The 19,948-nt window shown below is 42.5% G+C and overlaps 1 protein-coding gene across 1 annotated transcript in view; it reads left to right on the forward strand.

The window, feature by feature from the left end:
- Positions 1 to 325: 325 nt before the first annotated feature.
- The window catches only part of LOC141350987 (guanylate-binding protein 1-like), a 57,713-nt gene continuing 38,090 nt past the window's right edge, over positions 326 to 19,948 (forward strand). Inside the window, exons 1-2 of the mRNA XM_073856896.1 lie at positions 326 to 534; positions 770 to 872. Of these exons, the coding sequence (XP_073712997.1) occupies positions 328 to 534; positions 770 to 872 (310 nt within the window). The 5' untranslated portion in view covers positions 326 to 327. The remainder of the gene's footprint in view (positions 535 to 769; positions 873 to 19,948) is intronic.

A 19,948-nucleotide genomic window follows, 5' to 3' on the forward strand; every position in this document is an offset into this window, starting at 1 on the left:
AAAAATGCAGGATACACAAAATTACAAATACAATCTATTTTGTTTCAATTATTGAGTTTGATGAGACTAAATAAAGAGCAAACGGAGGCATTTGTTTCTTCTAGAGTTTCAGGACAGATCTCAGTGCCACAATCACATTCTTCTAATCAGATTCTTTAAAGATCAGATTATCTGAGCTATTTTATATAATAATTGTTGGTACATTGGTGGGAAAGTTTTGAGGCTGTTTGTGAAGAAAATTGCCTGTGACAAAATGAGATAGAAATCGTTGATGTAAATTACTCCACTACTAGATATTTCCCTGTGTTTGTATGCGTATAGGAGGGGATGGATATTTACTATGAAGCCCTGCTTGCTGAGAATGAGACGGCATCTGAAAAAAAATGCAAAGAGCTTCTGAAGAATCTGTTCTCTGACATGAGCAAACGACTCCAGAATGGAGCATACAGTCAACCTGGAGGATATGAAGACTACTGCAGAGACAGAGACGCCATTATTGCACAATATCGCGGAGAACCAAACAAAGGAGTCAGGGTAAGGACGCTTTCTCTGTCTGTGTGTATACTTGCCTACCTTAGTGGGACCTTGGTGTCATTACATACTCACCAACAGGGGACCATAAAGCAAGAGGGGACATTTTCCAGGTCCCCCATTGGTCATGCTTTAAATCATGCTAAAATCAAGTGTGTGTGTGTGTGTGTGTGTGTGTGTGTGTGTGTGTTTGTTTGTATATGTTCTACAATAAGGTACAGTATTTGTTTATGTGCAGGCTGAAGCTGTGCTGAATGAGTTCATGAATGAGAGAGGACCTGAGGCAAACATCATCCTTTGCACTGATAAAAAACTCTCTGAAAACGACAGAAAGATCCAAGGTAAATCTTTATGAAATGAAACATTTCTTTCAGCTCTAAAGTCCTGAAGTATATATTTAGTCCTGAAATATATTTAATATTAACAAGATGCATCACTGTTTGATATGAATAGGGAAGATTGCAATGGTAAGTAGGGGTGTCACGATTCTCCAAATCCTCGATTCGATTCTAAGGACGCGGTTCAATTCGATTCTCGATCCTCCCCCTTTTAAAGATAAAAATGCTATGTCATTATTATTATTTTTTTTTTTAATTATTATTATTATAGTTTCACATTAACATGCACATTGCGTGCTTTTCCTCGCATGGAGGTTTGTGGGCTTTACTTTATACGCAAGAAAGCTTGTAGGATTCCTTCTTGCACGCACATGGACTTAATGCGCGCGTCTTAGACTCCTAACATCTGAAATAAATCCAGCACGTCATGAGCAGCTGCACTTCTCTCTGTCGCACGCGCTCTCGCATAGAGGTCGACCGATTTATCGGCCGGCCGATTAATTGGCCGATTTTTGGCATATTTAAAAAAATCGGCTTTGGCCGATTTTGCTGCAAAATTAGGCCGATTAATAGGCAGGCGCATCTGCGGGCACCTAAGCGCTGTTGTAGAACTCGTGACGCTGCCTCTTGCTGCAAGCAGATCACTCCCGTCTCGTGTGTGTGCAGCCATGCCTTGTTCACAAACAGCTTTACTAAATGATGGCGGGTCGTGCGAATTAAGCAGCCAGTACAACAGCGCGACGGGCTTATGTCTCGCGGTGCACTGTCCGTGCAAAGATTAGGCTCATTTCATGTGATTAATGAGTGATGATGAGTTTTGTTTGCGTGACAGAGAGAGAAGAGCCGCGCGTGCACGCTTTCTGTCTCCCTGCTTTTATTACTCAAAACAAAACTGACCCGATGGCGAAAGGTCAGAAGACCAAATCATATCCACAAAGGAATTGTTTTTCGTGTTGTTACAGTAAGACTTTGTTTACAGTTTTGCGCTGCTCAGCCTGGATTACAACACAGCGCGTCCAATTCGCGAACCGACTCCTTTGAACGGATTCGTTCGAATGAACGGTTGAAACAACAGATCTGTCCCAACACTAAACTCACAAGATGTCACTGTCAGCACAATCAGTCACTTATAGCGCCTCAGACATGAGAATGTAAATGTGTTTAAAAAAGATTTGCCCTAAATAACAGTCTCAAATAAAAACCATAGACATTTACTGTATTAACTTTATGATGAATAAATATTTTATCAGGTCTACCAAATAAGGATTTTATCCTACAAAGCAATAAAAGCCATGGTAAAAAACTGATCAAAGATGACAGCAGAGTGTCAGGTAATATCTGTGTCTGATAAATGCATGCTGCAGAGGAGGTTGTAAAACTCTTCAGAAAGATATATTTTTAAATACTTTGACTTAAATAGTGACATTTTTGCATTTAAAATATCTGCTAATAATGATGAGAACATTTTGATTATTATGTACATATAGAAAATCGGCCAAAAATATCGGCCATCGGCTGCCCTGATTTCTAAAAAATCGGCATCGGCCAGAGAAAAAGCATATCGGTCGACCTCTACTCTCGCATCTGTTCGAAGTCTAAACGTAAACTAAAGTAGTAATCCTTATGTATTTGTTCAGTTTTATGCATTTCATGCGAACTGAGGCAAACTATCCCTTTTGTTTAAAATATAACCCGCTGCATCTTGGCGCCTCCCTTACTCTCGCGCACGTGCAGAGAGCTGCGCTCTGTCCGAAGTCAGATCACTAGGTAGTTATCCTGTTTATGATATGCATTTCAAGGAGTAGCAATACATCCCTCGTGTTTAAAATATAAATCTCTCAAGAGTTTTTTCCCCCTTTGGCAAGCCGACCGGACGTGACACGGGGGCGTGGCAGCATCGACGATCCCATTTTTTCAAGGGTGTGACTTAATTTCGATCGATTTCAATTTAAAATTGAAATCGTGACACCCTTAATGGTAATTATAAAACGGCTAGTTCCAATCCTTGATTCTGATTGGTCAACAGGTGTGCTTTATTCACAATAAAACACTGTTATGACCGCTTCACCCAACAGTTGTATTTAATATCACTGCGCCCTTAGCAACACCCTTAGCAACACATAAACATATAATGAGACAAAGTCTGAGAACAGTTTGTTGTTTTTATTGAGCTTTCATGTTGTTGTTCGCAGTCAGGGACTATTTTTTCTAGCGGAAGGAATGCTTTTATTGATTTAACTTCATGAAAGTTGCACTAATATTTTTTTACTTTAATATTGTGTGGTAACCGTTTTATAAAAGCAATAAGGTACTCGAGGCAAGTGCTGCATCGTGAACAAGCAAAGGCTGAAGGGGTTGCAGGCACTCCGCTTCGCGTCGTGCCTAACAACGCCCCTCAGCCGTCACTCATTCACGACACAGCACAGCCTCTCGTACCTTATTGCTTACGTATGTGTGATGAGTTATGACAACTTCAATACAAAAATGAAAAATCAGTTGACCCAACTTAAAATAGTCAATCAACAATTTATGAGTTTACTCAACTAAAAGAATAAAGTTTTTATAAAAAATAAAAATAAAGTGTCTCAAGCAGTTTGTGCTGAATGTTAGTATGTTAGCCGTACAGTGCTGCGCCCCAAGGCGGATCTGAAACCAGCCAATTAGAGGTCAGCCTTAAGTAACATGCTTTTATTAAATTTACTAACCTACATACACACCGTTTGGGTGGCGCCCCAGATACACACACACACACACACACACACACACACACACACACACACACACACACACACACACACACAAACTCGGTTTTAGTTTTTTATTTTTTTACATAAATGACAACATGACTAACAGTGAAATAGTACAACTAAATGATTGTATTTTGTATTCATTTGCACTAAATATTGAACTTTTTGGTAACATATAAAAGTAGCTTTCTTCTTTGGCCAACTTTAGGGGGGAGGCACCCCACTGGTCAGAACCCTGCATCATTTACCTAGACCTCAAAACTAAACACACAAACCTTAATTATGATGACAATCAATATAATTTACAGTAAAATGACTCTAAATATAAAAGAAAGCAAACACAGACAACATCAACCGCATAAATAACGGCACAAAACACTAAAACAGTCATCTTTTCAGTAGGGATGGGCACGGATATTCGAATATTCGATCGGCAATAGTAATTCGAATTTAAAAAATGCTATTCGAATGTTTGTTTGTTTGTTTTTAATGTGCCACCAAAGGGTTACGACTTATTTAATGCTTTTTCACTTCATCTATACTGTCTTTTACAGACTTAAATGTAAAATATACATGAACATTAATTTGTATGTATTTCTGATTGTTTGGCAATGCAGATTGTAGACGAATTTAAGTTTTTCCATTTATCTCTGGGTTTGTCCGCGGTGCTGTGTTTGGCCACTTGCTCAGTGAGGGCTCACGTGTTATTAAACGTGCTTCTCCGCCGCCCGCGTTGTTTTACGGTACGAACATTTTTACCTTTTGCCTATTCTTTCTATTTAGGGTAGGCAAGGACAGTCAAATCTAACAATTACTTCCCTAAGGGGGCGTGCACACCAACGCTTTAACGCCCGTGGCCGGCGCATGTTTTCAATTGTTTACAATGGAAGCTTGGCGTTTTTCAAATAAGCCAGCAGCTAGCGGGTTTTTTCCGCCCTGAAAACCGGCGCTCGGCGTTTTTTCCGCGCTTGGCGCTGAGCGTCGAGAGTTGAAAGAGATTCTACTTTGGGAGAAAAGCTCCGCTCGTCAATGTCAGTTCTCACGCGGCCATCCAATCACAGTGGAGGTGGGGCGGGACAAGTATCACAGCAACCAACAGATGACGTATCAGAGCTACCAAAGCGCTTAGCTGAAGAAAGCTGGCACTCAGCTGAAAGACAGCTGGCATTCGGCGTCCTCAAGGCGTTTTCCGCCGCGTTTAAAAGTTTTGGTGTGTCCAGCCCCTAAGTATACCAATCTCACATTACCTTAAAGGCGGAGTCCATGATGTTTGAAAGCCAATGTTGATATTTGAAATCACCTAAACAAACACGCCCCTACCCCAATAGAATCTGGACCTTCTGTTGATAGACCCGCCCCACACATACGCAACCCGGCATTTGATTTGATTTGATTGGCTATAAGTGTGTTTTGGTAGTCGGCCCGTCTCCTTTTCCAACGCGTTTTTCAAACATCGTGGACTCCGCCTTTAAATAAGGTAGAATTCGACAGATTAGATTATACTCACATAATTGTCAGAAGACTTCCCCATGGTTGATTATTTGAGCGAAATTCACGCAAGCACACTTCTTCTTGTCTTTTATAAAATTTATTAATACAATTTAGCTAGTTGCGATTACAAGTTTTGCAGAATTTAAAAAGAAAAAGAAAATAAATAAAAATACCAAGTTAACTAAAGGTAATGAGACAAAAATACAAAGTCTAAAAAGTACTAAGTCTAGAGCACACAAGATTTCAGGCTGTCAGACAACGGAGATGCTGGATGCTGCGCGGTCTCCAGATCTGCCTAAGCTCTGCACCAGCATCAATTTATAGGCACGATCTCGGGTCCGAATTCCAGGAATCATATTCAGGGCCTCATGGCACGCCTTTGATCCTTACGTCTACTTGGAAAGTCCCCTAATATCTTAAATATATGACGAAGTCTCTTTGTCGTTCTTCTTCAAACTCCTCTGCGCTTTCTCCCACTAAGACAGGTCTTTAAATCATGCTTTAAACTGTAATGTATCCCCTTAAGCTTTGTTCTATCTAATACATGCATCAATCTCTCTACTCTTAATAAACTAGTAAATACAAAACCATATATGTGTCACTTTGTTAAACATGCAATTTAAGAGTAGGCCTGGCAAACTCGACTCCTTTTAAGGATCTGGGTTATTGTGAGTCACTCACTAAAGTGATCCGTGTTGTGTGAGTCACTTGAATCACTTGATTCAGTATTGCTAAATCGCCAAGGAAACGTCTCGGGTTACGAATGTAACCATTGTTCCCCGAGAAGGGAACGAGACGCTGCGTCGCCGAAGCTACGCTATGGGAACGCCCTCTGCGTGATTGTGTCTGAAGCACGTATGTCAAATCAGTCCAATGGTCAAGTGACACGTCATAGGCGGGTGACGTGGGAACCAGGAAGCTATAAAAAGAGCACCCAGCAAGCCAACTTCAGCTAAATTGTGCCGAAGCAAGACGAGACAGGGATGCAGGGAGTATGGCAGGGAGACGCAGCGTCTCGTTCCCTTCTCGGGGAACAATGGTTACATTCGTAACCCGAGACGTTCCCCTTCGAGGGAACTCGAGCTGCGTCGCCGAAGCTACGCTATGGGAACGATGTACCAAAACACCATACTACCAAATGCCTGTCTGTGTGTAAAAACGCGCACAGCTTAAGACATGAGCACCTGGGCTCCAGGCGTAGCACCAACATCTAACTCGTAAAACCGAACGAATGTGAGCGGAGAGGACCAGCCTGCCGCATCACAGACATCCTGCATTGAAGCCCCTAGCCACAAGGCCTTAGAGGCTGCCATACCCCGGGTAGAATGAGCCCTGACGGCGATAGGTGAAGGCCGTCCAGTGGTCTCATAAGCCAGAGAGATAGTCTCAACTATCCACTTACTGAGTGTCTGCTTGGTCGCCGGCAGGCCTTTCTTGGGCGAGCCAAAGCACACAAACAGTTGCTCAGACCTCCTCCACAAAGAAGATCTGTGAACATAGGCATCCAGTGCTCGCACTGGACACACCAAGTTAAGCTTTTCCTGATTCCTATCCCTAAATGGGGGAGGACAGAGGGTCTGAAGTACGACAGGTCGTGGCACTTTAGTCGGTACCTTAGGCACATAGCTGGGCCTTGGGTACAAGAAAGCCTTAACCATCCCCGGTGCGAATTCAAGGCATGTAGGGGAAACCGACAGGGCCTGAAGGTCACCCACTCTCCTCAGAGAAGTGACTGCCAACAGAAGTACTGTCTTAAGTGCCACAAACTTGACTAGAACGGTCTCAATGGGCTCAAACGGAGCCATGGACAGACCTTCCAGCACAACGGCCAGGTCCCAAGCTGGGACCCTGGGTCGGACTACAGGCCTCAGCCTCCGAGTGCCACGAAGGAAGCGAACCACCAGCGGGTCTCTCCCAAGGGATTGCCCAACCAAAGGAACATGGTAAGCCATGATGGCCGCAACATACACCTTCAGTGTAGAAGGAGATAACCCTGCGGTGAACTTTTCCTGCAGAAACTCCAAGACTGTACCAATTGGGCAGTTCACAGGGTCATGCAGGTGTTTGCTGCACCAGGAAGTAAAAACTCTCCATTTAAAGGCATAAAGCTTCCTCGTGGAGGGAGCTCTGGAGTGAAGAATGGTCTCAGCAGCCTCAGCTGAGAGACCAGATTCTATGAGTCTGGCCCCCTCAGAGGCCAGACCCACAGTTTCCATAACTCTGGGCGGGGGTGAAGAATCGAGCCACCCGCCAGAGAGAGGAGATCCCTCCTGACGGGTATTTCCCAAGGTGAGCCGTCGAGGAGGGACACCAGGTCCGAGAACCATATTCGGTTCGGCCAGAATGGGGCTACCAACAACAAGCGGACGTTGTTGCGACGAACCCTCTCCAGAACTCCCGGGTGCAGAGCGATCGGGGGAAAAGCGTACAGCCGTAGCCTCGGCCATGGCTGAACCATGGCATCCAGTCCCAGCGGTGCTGGATGTGTGAGAGAAAACCATAGCGGACAGTGTGTCGTCTCTCTGGACACAAACAGATCCACTTCCGCCTGGTAAAATCTCGTCCAGATGGACTCCACCACCTGAGGGTGGAGCCTCCACTCCCCGGGCCTCAGCCCCTGTCTCGACAGGACGTCTGCTCCCCGATTCAGACACCCGGGAATGTATACTGCTCTGAGGGACAGCAACTTCCCCTGTGTCCACAGAAGGATATGCCGCGCCAATTTGTACAAAGGGCGTGAACGCAAACCCCCCTGGTGGTTGATGTACGCGACTACCGACGTGTTGTCTGTCCGGACTAACACGTGATGGCCCCGCAGGTGAGGGATGAAACATCTCAGGGCGTAAAACACTGCCATCATCTCTAGGCAATTTATATGCCAGCTGAGCTGTCTGGCCCCCCATAATCCATGAGTCAGATGGCTCCCCATAGTTGCTCCCCAGCCTGTGAGGGAAGCATCCGTTGTCAGTGTAACTCGACGGTACTGAGCCCCCAACATCAGACCTTGGGAGAGAAACCATGGTCTCTTCCAAAGATCTAAGGCACGAAGACATCTGCGCGTGACCTTGATCAGACGGAACGGGTTGCCCCTCGGGGAAAACCCTTTGGTTTTGAGCCACCACTGTAGCGGTCTCATGTGAAGCAGCCCAAGGGGTATCACATTGGACGCTGCTGCCATGAGCCCCAACAACCTCTGAAATTGTTTTACAGTGTGTGACTGGCCTAACTTCACTCTGCCTACAGCCAAAAGAATGGATTCCACACGAGCAGGGGACAGATGTGCCTGCATTGTTGTTGAATCCCATATAACGCCAAGAAAAGCTGTCCTCTGTACTGGAGAGAGCATGCTTTTCTTTGCATTTAGCCTTAACCCCAGTTCTCTCATGTGGGTCAGCACAGCATCTCGATGCTGCGCTGCCATACTCTCTGATTGGGCTAAAATTAGCCAATCGTCTATGTAGTTTAAGACACGGATGCCCCGGAGTCGTAATGGAGCCAGCGCTGCATCCATGCACTTTGTAAATGTACGGGGTGACAGAGATAGACCGAAAGGGAGAACCCGATATTGGTAAGCCACGCCCCCGAAGGCGAACCTCAGGAATCTCCTGTGTTGCGGGAGGATAGATATGTGAAAATACGCGTCTTTTAGATCTATCGTCACAAACCAGTCCTCGGATCTGATTTGTGTGACGATCTGCTTTATAGTTAACATCTTGAACTTTAGTTTTGCAACAGACCGGTTCAGATGACGTAGATCTAAAATCGGACGTAACCCCCCGTCTTACTTTGGAACTATGAAATAGCGGCTGTAAAACCCTGACTCCCTGTTGTGAGGAGGAACACATTCTATGGCTTCCTTGCACAAGAGAGTTTCTACTTCTTGTTCCATTGTTAGAGTCTGCCCAGCACCCACTATGGTAGATAACACGCCGTTGAATTGGGGTGGCTGGTTGCAAAACTGAATTTTGTAGCCCTTTTCTATTATTTGCAGAACCCACTGAGACACGTTTGGCAGGAGTTTCCACGCTGCCAAATTTTCTATAAGGGGGACCAGCCTCTCGAGACTGGCTTTTTGTGTACTGCTTAAACTTTTCCCGGTGCCCTGAACCAGACTGGCAGGGTTCAACCTGGGTGATATTAATGCCTCCCTCCTCGGAGAGAGGTGTTGCGTGCCCCGCGCACGAGGCACACGAGAATATGAAGCCGCTGTGCCCCGAAACACACACTGCGGCGGGGTTAACACACTGGCATCCCGAGGGCATCGAGAAGAGACGGGCACCGTGTTGTGAGGTGACTGCCGGCTCTCCCCGATTGGGGGCTGCCCTCGGAAATATGACACTACGTCCCTCAGGACTTCTTTTTAGCCGACGCCTTCCTCGCCATAATAACAGCCCTCAGGTCTGTTTTCTGCTTGGATGATGTCTGAGTACGACCGCCCGAACCCCAGTTCTTTTGAGGGGGACCACGAGTGGCAACACTATGCTTTTGCGATGCTCTATATGATGTCGATGGCTGCTCCCGCCCAGCAGCCCTAGAATCAAGAGCACGGCGGGGGAGATAGCGTTCGAACGCCGCCGACTGCTTACGAGCCTCCGCAAATCTCTCGACGACAGTATTAACGGCATCGCCGAAAAGACCGGAGGGCGCAACGGGCGCGTCTAAGAGAAATGCCTCATCTGAGGTTTTAAGCTCGGACAGATTAAGCCATAAATGGCGTTCCGTGGCTACGAGAGCTCCCATAGATCTACCCACGGCTTTCGCAGTCTCTTTAATCGCCCTGAGTGACACATCAGTGACTCGACGAAGCTCTTTAAATATATCAGACGTACCCCCCGCCTCGGCATCTAAATCTTTAAGCAGTTCTGCTTGGTACGCCTGTAAGACAGCTAAGGTATGCAGTGAAGCCCCAGCCTGCCCTGCAGACTTATAAGCTTTACCCACTAACGATGAAGTTAACCTAACCGGTTTCGTGGGAAGCGAAGGTGATTTCAATGATGACGCCGCAGCGGGGGAGAGATAGCTCGCAAGCGTCTGCTCCACCCGAGGCATCGTTAAATATCCGTGTTCACCCATCCCCACAATGTTGGAATACATGGTGGCGTGAGGGGTATGAACACGGGCTGAATACGGAGCTTTCCATGATCTCGACAGCTCGCTGTGGAGATCAGGAAAGAAAGGCATGTTGCGCCGCGAAGGTTGAGGTTTCTGTTTTAAAAAGCGCTCGTCTAACATGCTCTGAGGACGCGCGCTCTGTGTCTCCGCCGGCCAGTCTAATTTTAAGCGAGCCACGGCATTAGTGACAACCTCCAATAAATCATCGAACGCGGGGGACGAATGAGAGGGCTCCTCAGCGTCCACCACGTCTACAGACATAATATCGACTTCCTCGGACGACGATAAATGCAAATCTGGGCTCCCGCCCTGGGCGGAAGAAACCGCAGCGCGGGCTTCCGAATCAAGAGACGGGGCACTAGATCCCGCGGGTGAAGGCTGAGAAAGGGGAAGACCCGTCTCAAGCTCGTCCGCGAGATCTAGTTGTGATCCCCACGATCGCAGCTTCCGCTCTGCCTCGGCAGCAGCGGGGCCAGAACCGTGGGGAACACGCGGCTCACCACCCTCCTCGAAGAGTGCGAGCCGCGAGCGCAATGTACGGAGCGGCATCCTATCACAATGTGCACAACCACCCCTCTCAAGAGACGATCGTGCGTGTTGTGCCCCGAGGCACATAACACAGAGATGATGCGAGTCCTCGCTCGTAATGAAACGAGGACACGGGGAAGCACACTCCTTAAAACTTTGTTTGGACTTAGACATGACACACACTCGCTTGCTGAGGCACAAAGAGCTGAAGTTGGCTTGCTGGGTGCTCTTTTTATAGCTTCCTGGTTCCCACGTCACCCGCCTATGACGTGTCACTTGACCATTGGACTGATTTGACATACGTGCTTCAGACGCAATCACGCAGAGGGCGTTCCCATAGCGTAGCTTCGGCGACGCAGCTCGAGTTCCCTCGAAGGGGAACTCAGTACAGACCCACTTGTAACCGGCTGATCCACACGACTCGAGATTCTCAGAGCCGGAAACATTGCAGACTCGCAGACCATGGGACTCGCTCTACAGATCCACTAACCGGCTGATTCGCGTGGATCAGCCGGAGCCGGTTAGTGGATCTATAGAGCGACTGAAGTCTCCTCAAAAGCAAATCCACAACAATAGCCTTTCAGTTCTGAGATAACATGCTTATAGGTTTTAGGTTTGGTGTGTGTATGGTCGACCATTTAAAAAATAGGCCTAATAATAGCATAATAGAAAAACTGTGTCCTGCTTATGCAGCCGCCAGAGGCGGAGAGACGGTTCGCGCTGATCAGCCGGTTACGAGTTGAAAGATTCTCGAGACAGAGCAGATCTCTCGAGTTTGCAATGTTTCCGGCTCTGAGTGAGAATATCGGGTCAATTCGCGGCTCGCGTGAATCCGCGGGTCTCTCGAGTTTGCAATGTTACCGGCTCTGAGTGAGAATCTCGGGTCAGTTCTCACGCAGATCAGCCGGTTACGAGTGGATCTGTAGTGCGAGCGAAGTCTCATCAATAATGTTGAAAGAGGTTTGTGTGTGTGGTGGCGCTGTTTATGGGTTTACATTGAATTGTAGTAGGACTCAACTGATCCGAGTACATGACACTAGAGACTCGCGACTCATGAGTTAATTTAAAGATCCGGGTTAAAGATCAGAGTGAGTCGCGACTCAAACAGTTCTATTTAAGAGCTGTCATGCATATAATCCTGTCTCAATGATTATAATACTTTACATCAAAGCAACTCTAGGCGTATTAAGTAACATAAAGAGTTTAACATAGTAAAAGGAATATAAAATAACAAACCACAGGTTTATATTGCTCAGAAGAAATACATATAAAATTAGGTGTATTATTTGGCTTATAAAGGTTGGATAATTTGCATTTTACACAACACCCCCTTCATGCAATATTATACAGGCTTTAAGTTCTCATTTGCAAACATAAGTATGGCTGATATCTTCCAACTCTCCTTTCATATTTTTTCAACATCAAGTACATTTCACCCCTATTAGTAAAAATGTTGTGCTGAGATATACTCAAATAGTTGTTGACCCAGGGAACTTTGTGTATTTGTCTTACCCAATTACTTTCCACTATAATTCCTTTTACTTGATCACCTGCTGGCCAATGTTTTACACTTTGCAACACTATGTTCAGATATCCTCCAAATTTTGCTTTTATCAATTTTCCATCAGTTATCTCATGGTAGCATGCACCAATCAATTCTCCTTCAGAGTTCTGACACAAGAACTGGCGACTCCTTCCATTGATCTTACATTGTTTACAATGACCAATCAACGGAATCATGGACTCCTGCATTTTAAGCACTTCTCCACGAGCCACAGTCATCATTGAAGTCTTCTGGAGAACTGGGGGGGGCAGAAGTTGCGACCCTTTCCTTTTTGATGCAATCATCAATGTTTAGCTCTATGAGATAAAAAAACTCCATCGAGTTTAACAATCTTCAATGTTTTACTTCTATAAAGCTCATGTACTACAAGGTCTTTGTTATCTTTAGTCCAATCTTTGTGTCCATCAATATCATAATATATTTCCTCAACCTCTGGGTGAAGCCTTTTGAGTATACCTCGGTACTTCAGAAATAACGCAGCATTAGTGCGTTCCATTAGATTAAAAGTTGTCAAGTAATGCTCTGTTGTCTTATCTTCATTAACCCAAGTCATTATTTTAACAGTCTTGAAACAATCTCGACAGAATTGTCCCATACTTAATTCAACTCTCTGCATTACAGGATGCCTGTAGCAAGAGACACATTCATCCTTGTGAACTGCAATCCAATATTCTGTTCCACATCTTGTTAATAATTGACCCCTCACTGTTCTCCTAAGTTCCTAAAATGTTAGACAGAGTACAATTAAGTCTTAACTCATTTGCTTATTTTGCAGATATCACATTGTTATATAACATAACAATGAAATTGATTTTACCAGTCTCTTAGCCTCATTTACCGCTTCTGCCAATTCCTGATTTTCTAGAAAGTGGTCCGCCATAATCAGACTCTCCTGGTCATTTAACTGTGTTTCAAAAAGGTTCAGTTTAAATATATCAGTGTGTGGCTGAATCACACCAACTCGTCCTTTGAGAGACAATTTATGATCCACATTTGAACTTCTCTGTGTTCTTTTGCTTTTACTCCTCATAGCTGAGAGGAATGTGATTCATAAATTAACTTCAATACATTCCAATATTCTTAAACCAACTGCTCAAAACTGCACATATCTCCTATTACAATTTTGACCTTTTAAACAAAAGCATTTTCATGCCATAGCATTAATTTGCTTTTACAACAGTATGGTCTTGATTGTGATCGACTTTGTGTGGTTTTTCTAAATTTCTTAACATATTGTATAATATTTTATTCAATCACACTTATTACTTACTTTACCATCGTTATTTTTCATTACACCCAATATGTTACACATTTTGCCACTATCCCAATTTTATTCAGATTATCTGGCTTGCGTCTGCTGTGCTTTTACAATTTTGAAATTTGCATCTTCAAAATTAAATCAAACATAGGTGCTGTTATTAAGTCTGATCACTACATATCTTAGTTCTCCCTAAGGGTCAATTTAACTTTAAGCGTCACCCCACCCTATTGAGTTAAATCTGCACTCTTGGAGCTTTCAAACAATATACAGTTTGTCATGATATGATAAGAAATCATATGCAAACATTGAAGTAAATGTAGTAGTCCTGCTGGTGGGACAATGAAATTTAGCAGAAAATACATTTTTTGAGGCACACTCTAAATACATTTTTTGAGGCACACTCTCTTCATAAATGAATCAATTACTCTCCCTACATAATTTATTTTATAAAACACTGTTGAAATGTCTATTCTGAAGGCTTAGACCTTTCCAACGATATATAGTTTGTAGTGATAGATTAAAATTTACATCAACAATATTAATGCAAACTTAGGTGTCCCGTATTCGGGACGGGACGCTTAACTGTTTAAAAAGTATTACTCTTCACACCTCCTTCTCTCACTATTATTCCTTAACAGTGAGGCACACACATACACACAATCAATAAAACAAACAAAACTTTTAGCAGCATTCCAAGGCTAGTGATGCTAAACAAGATTTGTAAGCAATGTTATGTTTACAATCAGTGTAAGCCTTAAATATAAGTAGCAACTGAGGTAGATTAGTCATAAAATAATTTATTTTACTTTATGAACCACCCAACACATACTCAGCAAAAGGCTAAGCTGTGGTGTCTTTTAAACAATCCTCACAACATCTCTGACTGGTTTACGATCTCCAGAGAATGTATGAAACTTCTCTTTCCTTTTTACCTACTCCTGGGACAGATTTAACAAGTAACATTTTTTGTTATTTAGTTACAAATGTCCAATGGAAATGTTTTATTCAAACATTCTTTTTACCATCATGCATAATGCTCCTGGTGTTTATGTTACATCATTTACATTTATTCATTTAGCTGATGCTTTTATCCAAAGCAACTTACAATTGCTATATGTCAGAGGTCGCACGCCTCTGGAGCAACTAGGGATTAAGTGTCTTGCTCAGGGACACAATGGTGTGTCACAGCGGATTCGAACCTAGGTTTCTCACACCAAAGGCGTGTGTCTTATCCACTGCCCCATCATGTCAGTATTTTAACCCAAATTAGTCTAAATACATTTTTAATGTTACTTTTCTAGTCCAAATCATATGTATATATATATAAGGGATGTTCACATTGACCGTTTAACCGTTAACCGAAGGTAAGAAATTATGACCGATTAACATTATCAGTTAAAATAAAAAATATTTGTTAATACATGGTGCGTGTCGTCATGAGCCGACAGACATTTCTCCACTTTTCTATCTTTAATTTGTGAATGTCCTGTAAATGACACAAATGATTGCTGCCCTGACGGTCTGATAAAGTAATCATTTGTATCAGAAATCTTTTGGATGCGTGTTTGGAAGCTGAACGGAGACGCGCGCGTGTCCGCGCAAGATGACGCGGTCCGTCTTGCGCACATCCGGACAGACGTTCGCTGATGGCCTCTGACCCTAACCATAAACATCTAGCTCTTTTTGGACAAATGGAGAAAGACGACGCAAAACCAAAACTTTCTTAAAAGCGTCCTGCTTTACAAATGACCACTGTGGTAGATGAAACGGAGACAATCTGCCCTTTGGATATTAATCCTCTGGACCGATCGCGTGCTTTTTAATAAGGTAATGTTGCGTGAATATCTGATAATGTATGAATCCTGGTTCTGTTGTTGATCTGTCGCTGCTGTTTGCACGTTCAAATTAAATGTTTTGTTTTTACTAGTTCACAGACAACCGTCAACTGTATTTTTACTCAATGACAATTTCATATTAAAATCTTATCAGTAAACGGTTAATGTTCGGTTTAGAAGCTACGGTTGTTGGTCGGGAAAATTAACTGATATGAGTATCCCTAATATATATATATCCTGCTTGATATATTTGATCTCCAAGATGATAATATGCATTTTATCTTGATAACTCTTTTTAATTATCATGAAAACTTTTTAAAGTTTTCACATCAGCATATTTTTTTTATGTATATACTTTATAACTGTTGTACACTGTAGAACATGACCGCCTCAATAAGTTTTGTGTATTTACTGCTTCTATTTAAATCAAACAATCATGGCAAATTTTAGATATAGTAAGTTTCCAAAAAGATAAACTTAAACCTACACGTGGTCTTAACCATTTGTGAGCTGCAGTAAAGCGTATGTTGTTGTTGTTCTACTCACATTCCGAAGGCAGAGTAGGTGAACTTTCACCTCCAAGTTCAACCAGGCTGAAATGTTCCACAGTGCGATTTCATCTTAGATCTTTCTCCAAATTATTTTAGTCTTCACTCCTCACTCATTCAAATGCTAGCAAATGATTTTTCTATTTCATCATTGCTTTTTTCCGTATTACATTCAATGTATTTTATACTTACATCGAATCCAGTATACCTGTTTTAAGGGGTGCATATTCTTATGTTCTACATTAACCTAATACATTTTGTATCCAAAAGTTATGCTATTTGCCAATTGTATATTTCCTTACATATACTTCAGTGTGTGTCTACACACTTTTTGGCATATTTCATGCCATCTTTTTTAATGGCAACAGACAAATGCACTCCCCTGGCAGAGAGTTATTTTAGTCTCTTCTACTTTTCCATCTTTTATTCTTTCCCTACTTTCATTTTCCATTCTTATTCTTTCGTTACTTTCATTTTCCATTTTGTATTCTTTAATTCGAAACAGTTTGTTTCACTTTTGTCATGGTCAAATGAAGTTGTCATGGTTCAAATTATTTAGTTGCTAAGTTGTTAAGCTTCAATTTGCCATCGTCAATTTCGCTTTATCGAGGTCAACTAAAGTCTCTTTCAAGATCATAAATCTATTTCCCCTTTCAAGGAGTCTTTAGTTGACTATATGTCAAAGTTTCAACTTAGTAAAGATTTTTGTTACCTTTTTTATTTTATACTTGTGGCTCATTGTAGATGTTAAAGTTTTGTTTAACGTTGTCTGACAGCCAGGTCTCATACTTATTTTTAAAGCTCATTTTAACCCTATGCTCTCCAAATTCCCTGCCCCAGTACCATTAAAATAGCGTATTTATGCAAACTCTCAGGGGTTTTTATGACCTTTTTGTCCCAGCACCGACACATAATTCGCGTCTTTCACGGCAGGCGTCTGCTTGTTTAAGGGACAAGGGTCAATTTGGATTAAGGTAAGACTTTAATTCTCAACCAAAATCAAATGTCTTTTTAAATCAAATTCTATTGTTTTCTAACTCAACCGTGTGATCACTAATTACTCGCACGATCGTGTGTTTCTTAGTAATAGTGTCTTTAAATGGTTTGTTCATATCCTTGTGAACTAACCTTGTACAGACGTTCTGTCCTGGAAAGGCAAGGCAAGGCAAGTTTATTTGTATTGCACATTTCATACACAAAGATCATTCAAAGTGCTTTACATAGAAATGAGAAAACAAAAATCAAAGATACATGAATTTAAAATATCAATTAAAAGAAAATAAATGTGATTTTAATAAAAACTGTTTAAATGTGTAAAAAAGAATAAAACAGGAATAAAAGTATAAAACAGTTAAAAATAAAAATAAAAACAAGAGAAATAGAAAATAATTAAAATAGTGCATATATAATATAGTGCAATCAGTTCGGACGCAGCATAGTGCTCATTCAGTAAAGGCATAGCTAAAAAGATGTGTTTTGAGTCTGGATTTGAATGTGGCTACTGTTGGAGCACATCTGATCTCTTCTGGAAGCTGGTTCCAGCTGCGACTGGCATAATAGCTAAAAGCTGACTCTCCTTGCTTTGAGTGAACCCTTGGTATTTCTAGCTGATGTGATCCTAGTGATCTGAGTGATCTGTTGGGTTTATATTCAATGAGCATATCAGCAATGTATTGAGGTCCTAGTCCACTGAGTGATTTATATACCATTAATAATACTTTAAAATCAATCCTAAATGTAACTGGTAGCCAGTGTAGCGACCTGAGGACCGGTGTGATATGTTCATATTTTCTGGTTCTGCTCAGAATCCTGGCAGCAGCGTTCTGAATGAGCTGGAGCTGTCTAATGGTCAGAATCAACCCAAGATTCCTGACTTGATTTTTAGTTGTTTGACCCCTAGCGTCAAGGTATGCATTCACCTTGAGAACTTCATCTTTGTTTCCAAACGCAATGACTTCAGTTTTCTCTTTGTTTAACTGAAGAAAGTTTTGGCACATCCAACTGTTAACTTCATCAATGCATTTGCACAGGGAGTCAATGGGGCTGTAGTCATTAGGGCATAGAGCTAAGTAGATCTGAGTGTCGTCTGCATAACTGTGATAGGCAATTTGGTTCTCTCTCATTATTTGGCTTAGTGGGAGCATATACAGGTTGAACAGGAGTGGCGCAAGAATTGAGCCTTGCGGGACTCAGCATGTCATGGATGTCCACTCAGATTTATTGCCACCTATACTTACATAATAACCTCTCCCTTCTAAGTATGACTTGAACCATTTCAGGACCACCCCAGAAAGCCCGACCCAGTTTTCCAGCCTGTCAAGAAGTATGTTGTGATCGACAGTGTCAAAAGCAGCACTGAGGTCGAGTAGCACCAGCACTGATAGTTTGCCTGTGTCTGTATTGAGGCGAATATCATTTATGATCTTTATGAGCGCTGTCTCTGTACTGTGGTGTGGTCTGAAACCAGATTGAAAAATGTCAAAGTAACCATTAGAAATTAAGAATTTGTTCAGCTGATTGAAAACAACTTTTTCAATGATCTTGCCTATGAAAGGAAGATTTGAGATTGGTCTGTAGTTGCTCAATACAGTGTTATCTAGGTTGCTCTTTTTCAGGAGGGGCTTAACAACTGCAGTTTTAAGGGACTTTGGAAAAGTCCCAGAGTTAAGTGACGAATTTACCACTTTTAGGAGATCTGCTTCTAAACAGTTAAAGACACTTTTGAAAAAAGATGTGGGGAGTGTGTCAAGGGCACAGGTTGATGTTTTAAGATGCTGTACTGTTTCTTCCAAAATTTTGCCATCAACTGCTTCGAAATCAGACATCGTAACTACTTTCTGATGTTGTGGTCTGATTTGTCTGACCCCGGCGCAGCTCAAGGATGTGCTGATCACCTTTCTGATATTATTAATTTTCTCAGAGAAGAAGTTAGCAAACTCACTACATTTGCTGTCTGAGAGCATTTCACTTGGAATGTGACGGGGGGGGGGGGGGGGTTGTTAGTCTCTCTATAGTAGCAAAAAGAGTGCGTGTGTTATTTATGTTTTTGTTTATAATATTTGAAAAGAAAGTCTGTCTAGCTTTGCCTAGTTCCACACTGAAAGCACGAAGGCTGTCTTTATAGATATTATAATGGACTACAAGTTTTGTCTTCCGCCACATGCGCTCAGCTTTTCTGCATTGTCTCTTCATATTCTGCACCTCTGTTGAGTTTCTCCAAGGTGATTTTTACCTGCCATTCTTCTTCCTGACTTTTACAGGAGCAATATCATCGATTACACTCTTAACTTTCGAATTAAAGGAATCAAGTAGAAAATCAACAGAGTCTGCAGATATGCTTGGTGTTAAAGATATAGCCTTCATAAATAGCACACTGGTGTTCTCATTTAAGGATCTCTTTTTGACAGACACAGATCTACAGTGGGGCAAAAAAGTATTTAGTCAGCTACCAATTGTTCAAGTTCTCACACTTAAAAAGATGAGAGAGGCCTGTAATTTTTGTCAAAGGTACACGTCAACTATGAGAGACAAAATGAGAAAAAAAATCCAGAAATCACATTGTCTGATTTTATTAAGAATTTTTTTTGTAAATTATGGTGAAAAATAAGTATTTGGTCAATAACAAAAGTTTATGTCAATACTTTGTTATATACCCTTTGTTGGCAATGACAGAGATCAAACGTTTTCTGTAAGTCTCCACAAGGTTTTTACACGCGGTTGCTGGTATTTGGCCCATTCCTCCATGCAGATCTCCTCTAGAGCAGTGATGTTTTAGGGCTGTCGCTGGGCAACTCAGATTTTCAACTCCCTCCAAAGATTTTCTATGGGGTTGAGATCTGGAGACTGGCTAGGCCACTCCAGGACCTTGAAATTATTCTTACGAAACCACTCCTTCTTTGCCCGGGCGGTATGTTTGGGATCACTGCCATACTGAAAGACCCAGCCACGTTTCATCTTCAATGCCCTTGCTGACGAAAGGAGGTTTTGAGTCAA

This window comes from Misgurnus anguillicaudatus, chromosome 2, assembly GCF_027580225.2.
Source record: "Misgurnus anguillicaudatus chromosome 2, ASM2758022v2, whole genome shotgun sequence".
In the NCBI taxonomy this organism is placed as follows: domain Eukaryota; kingdom Metazoa; phylum Chordata; class Actinopteri; order Cypriniformes; family Cobitidae; genus Misgurnus; species Misgurnus anguillicaudatus.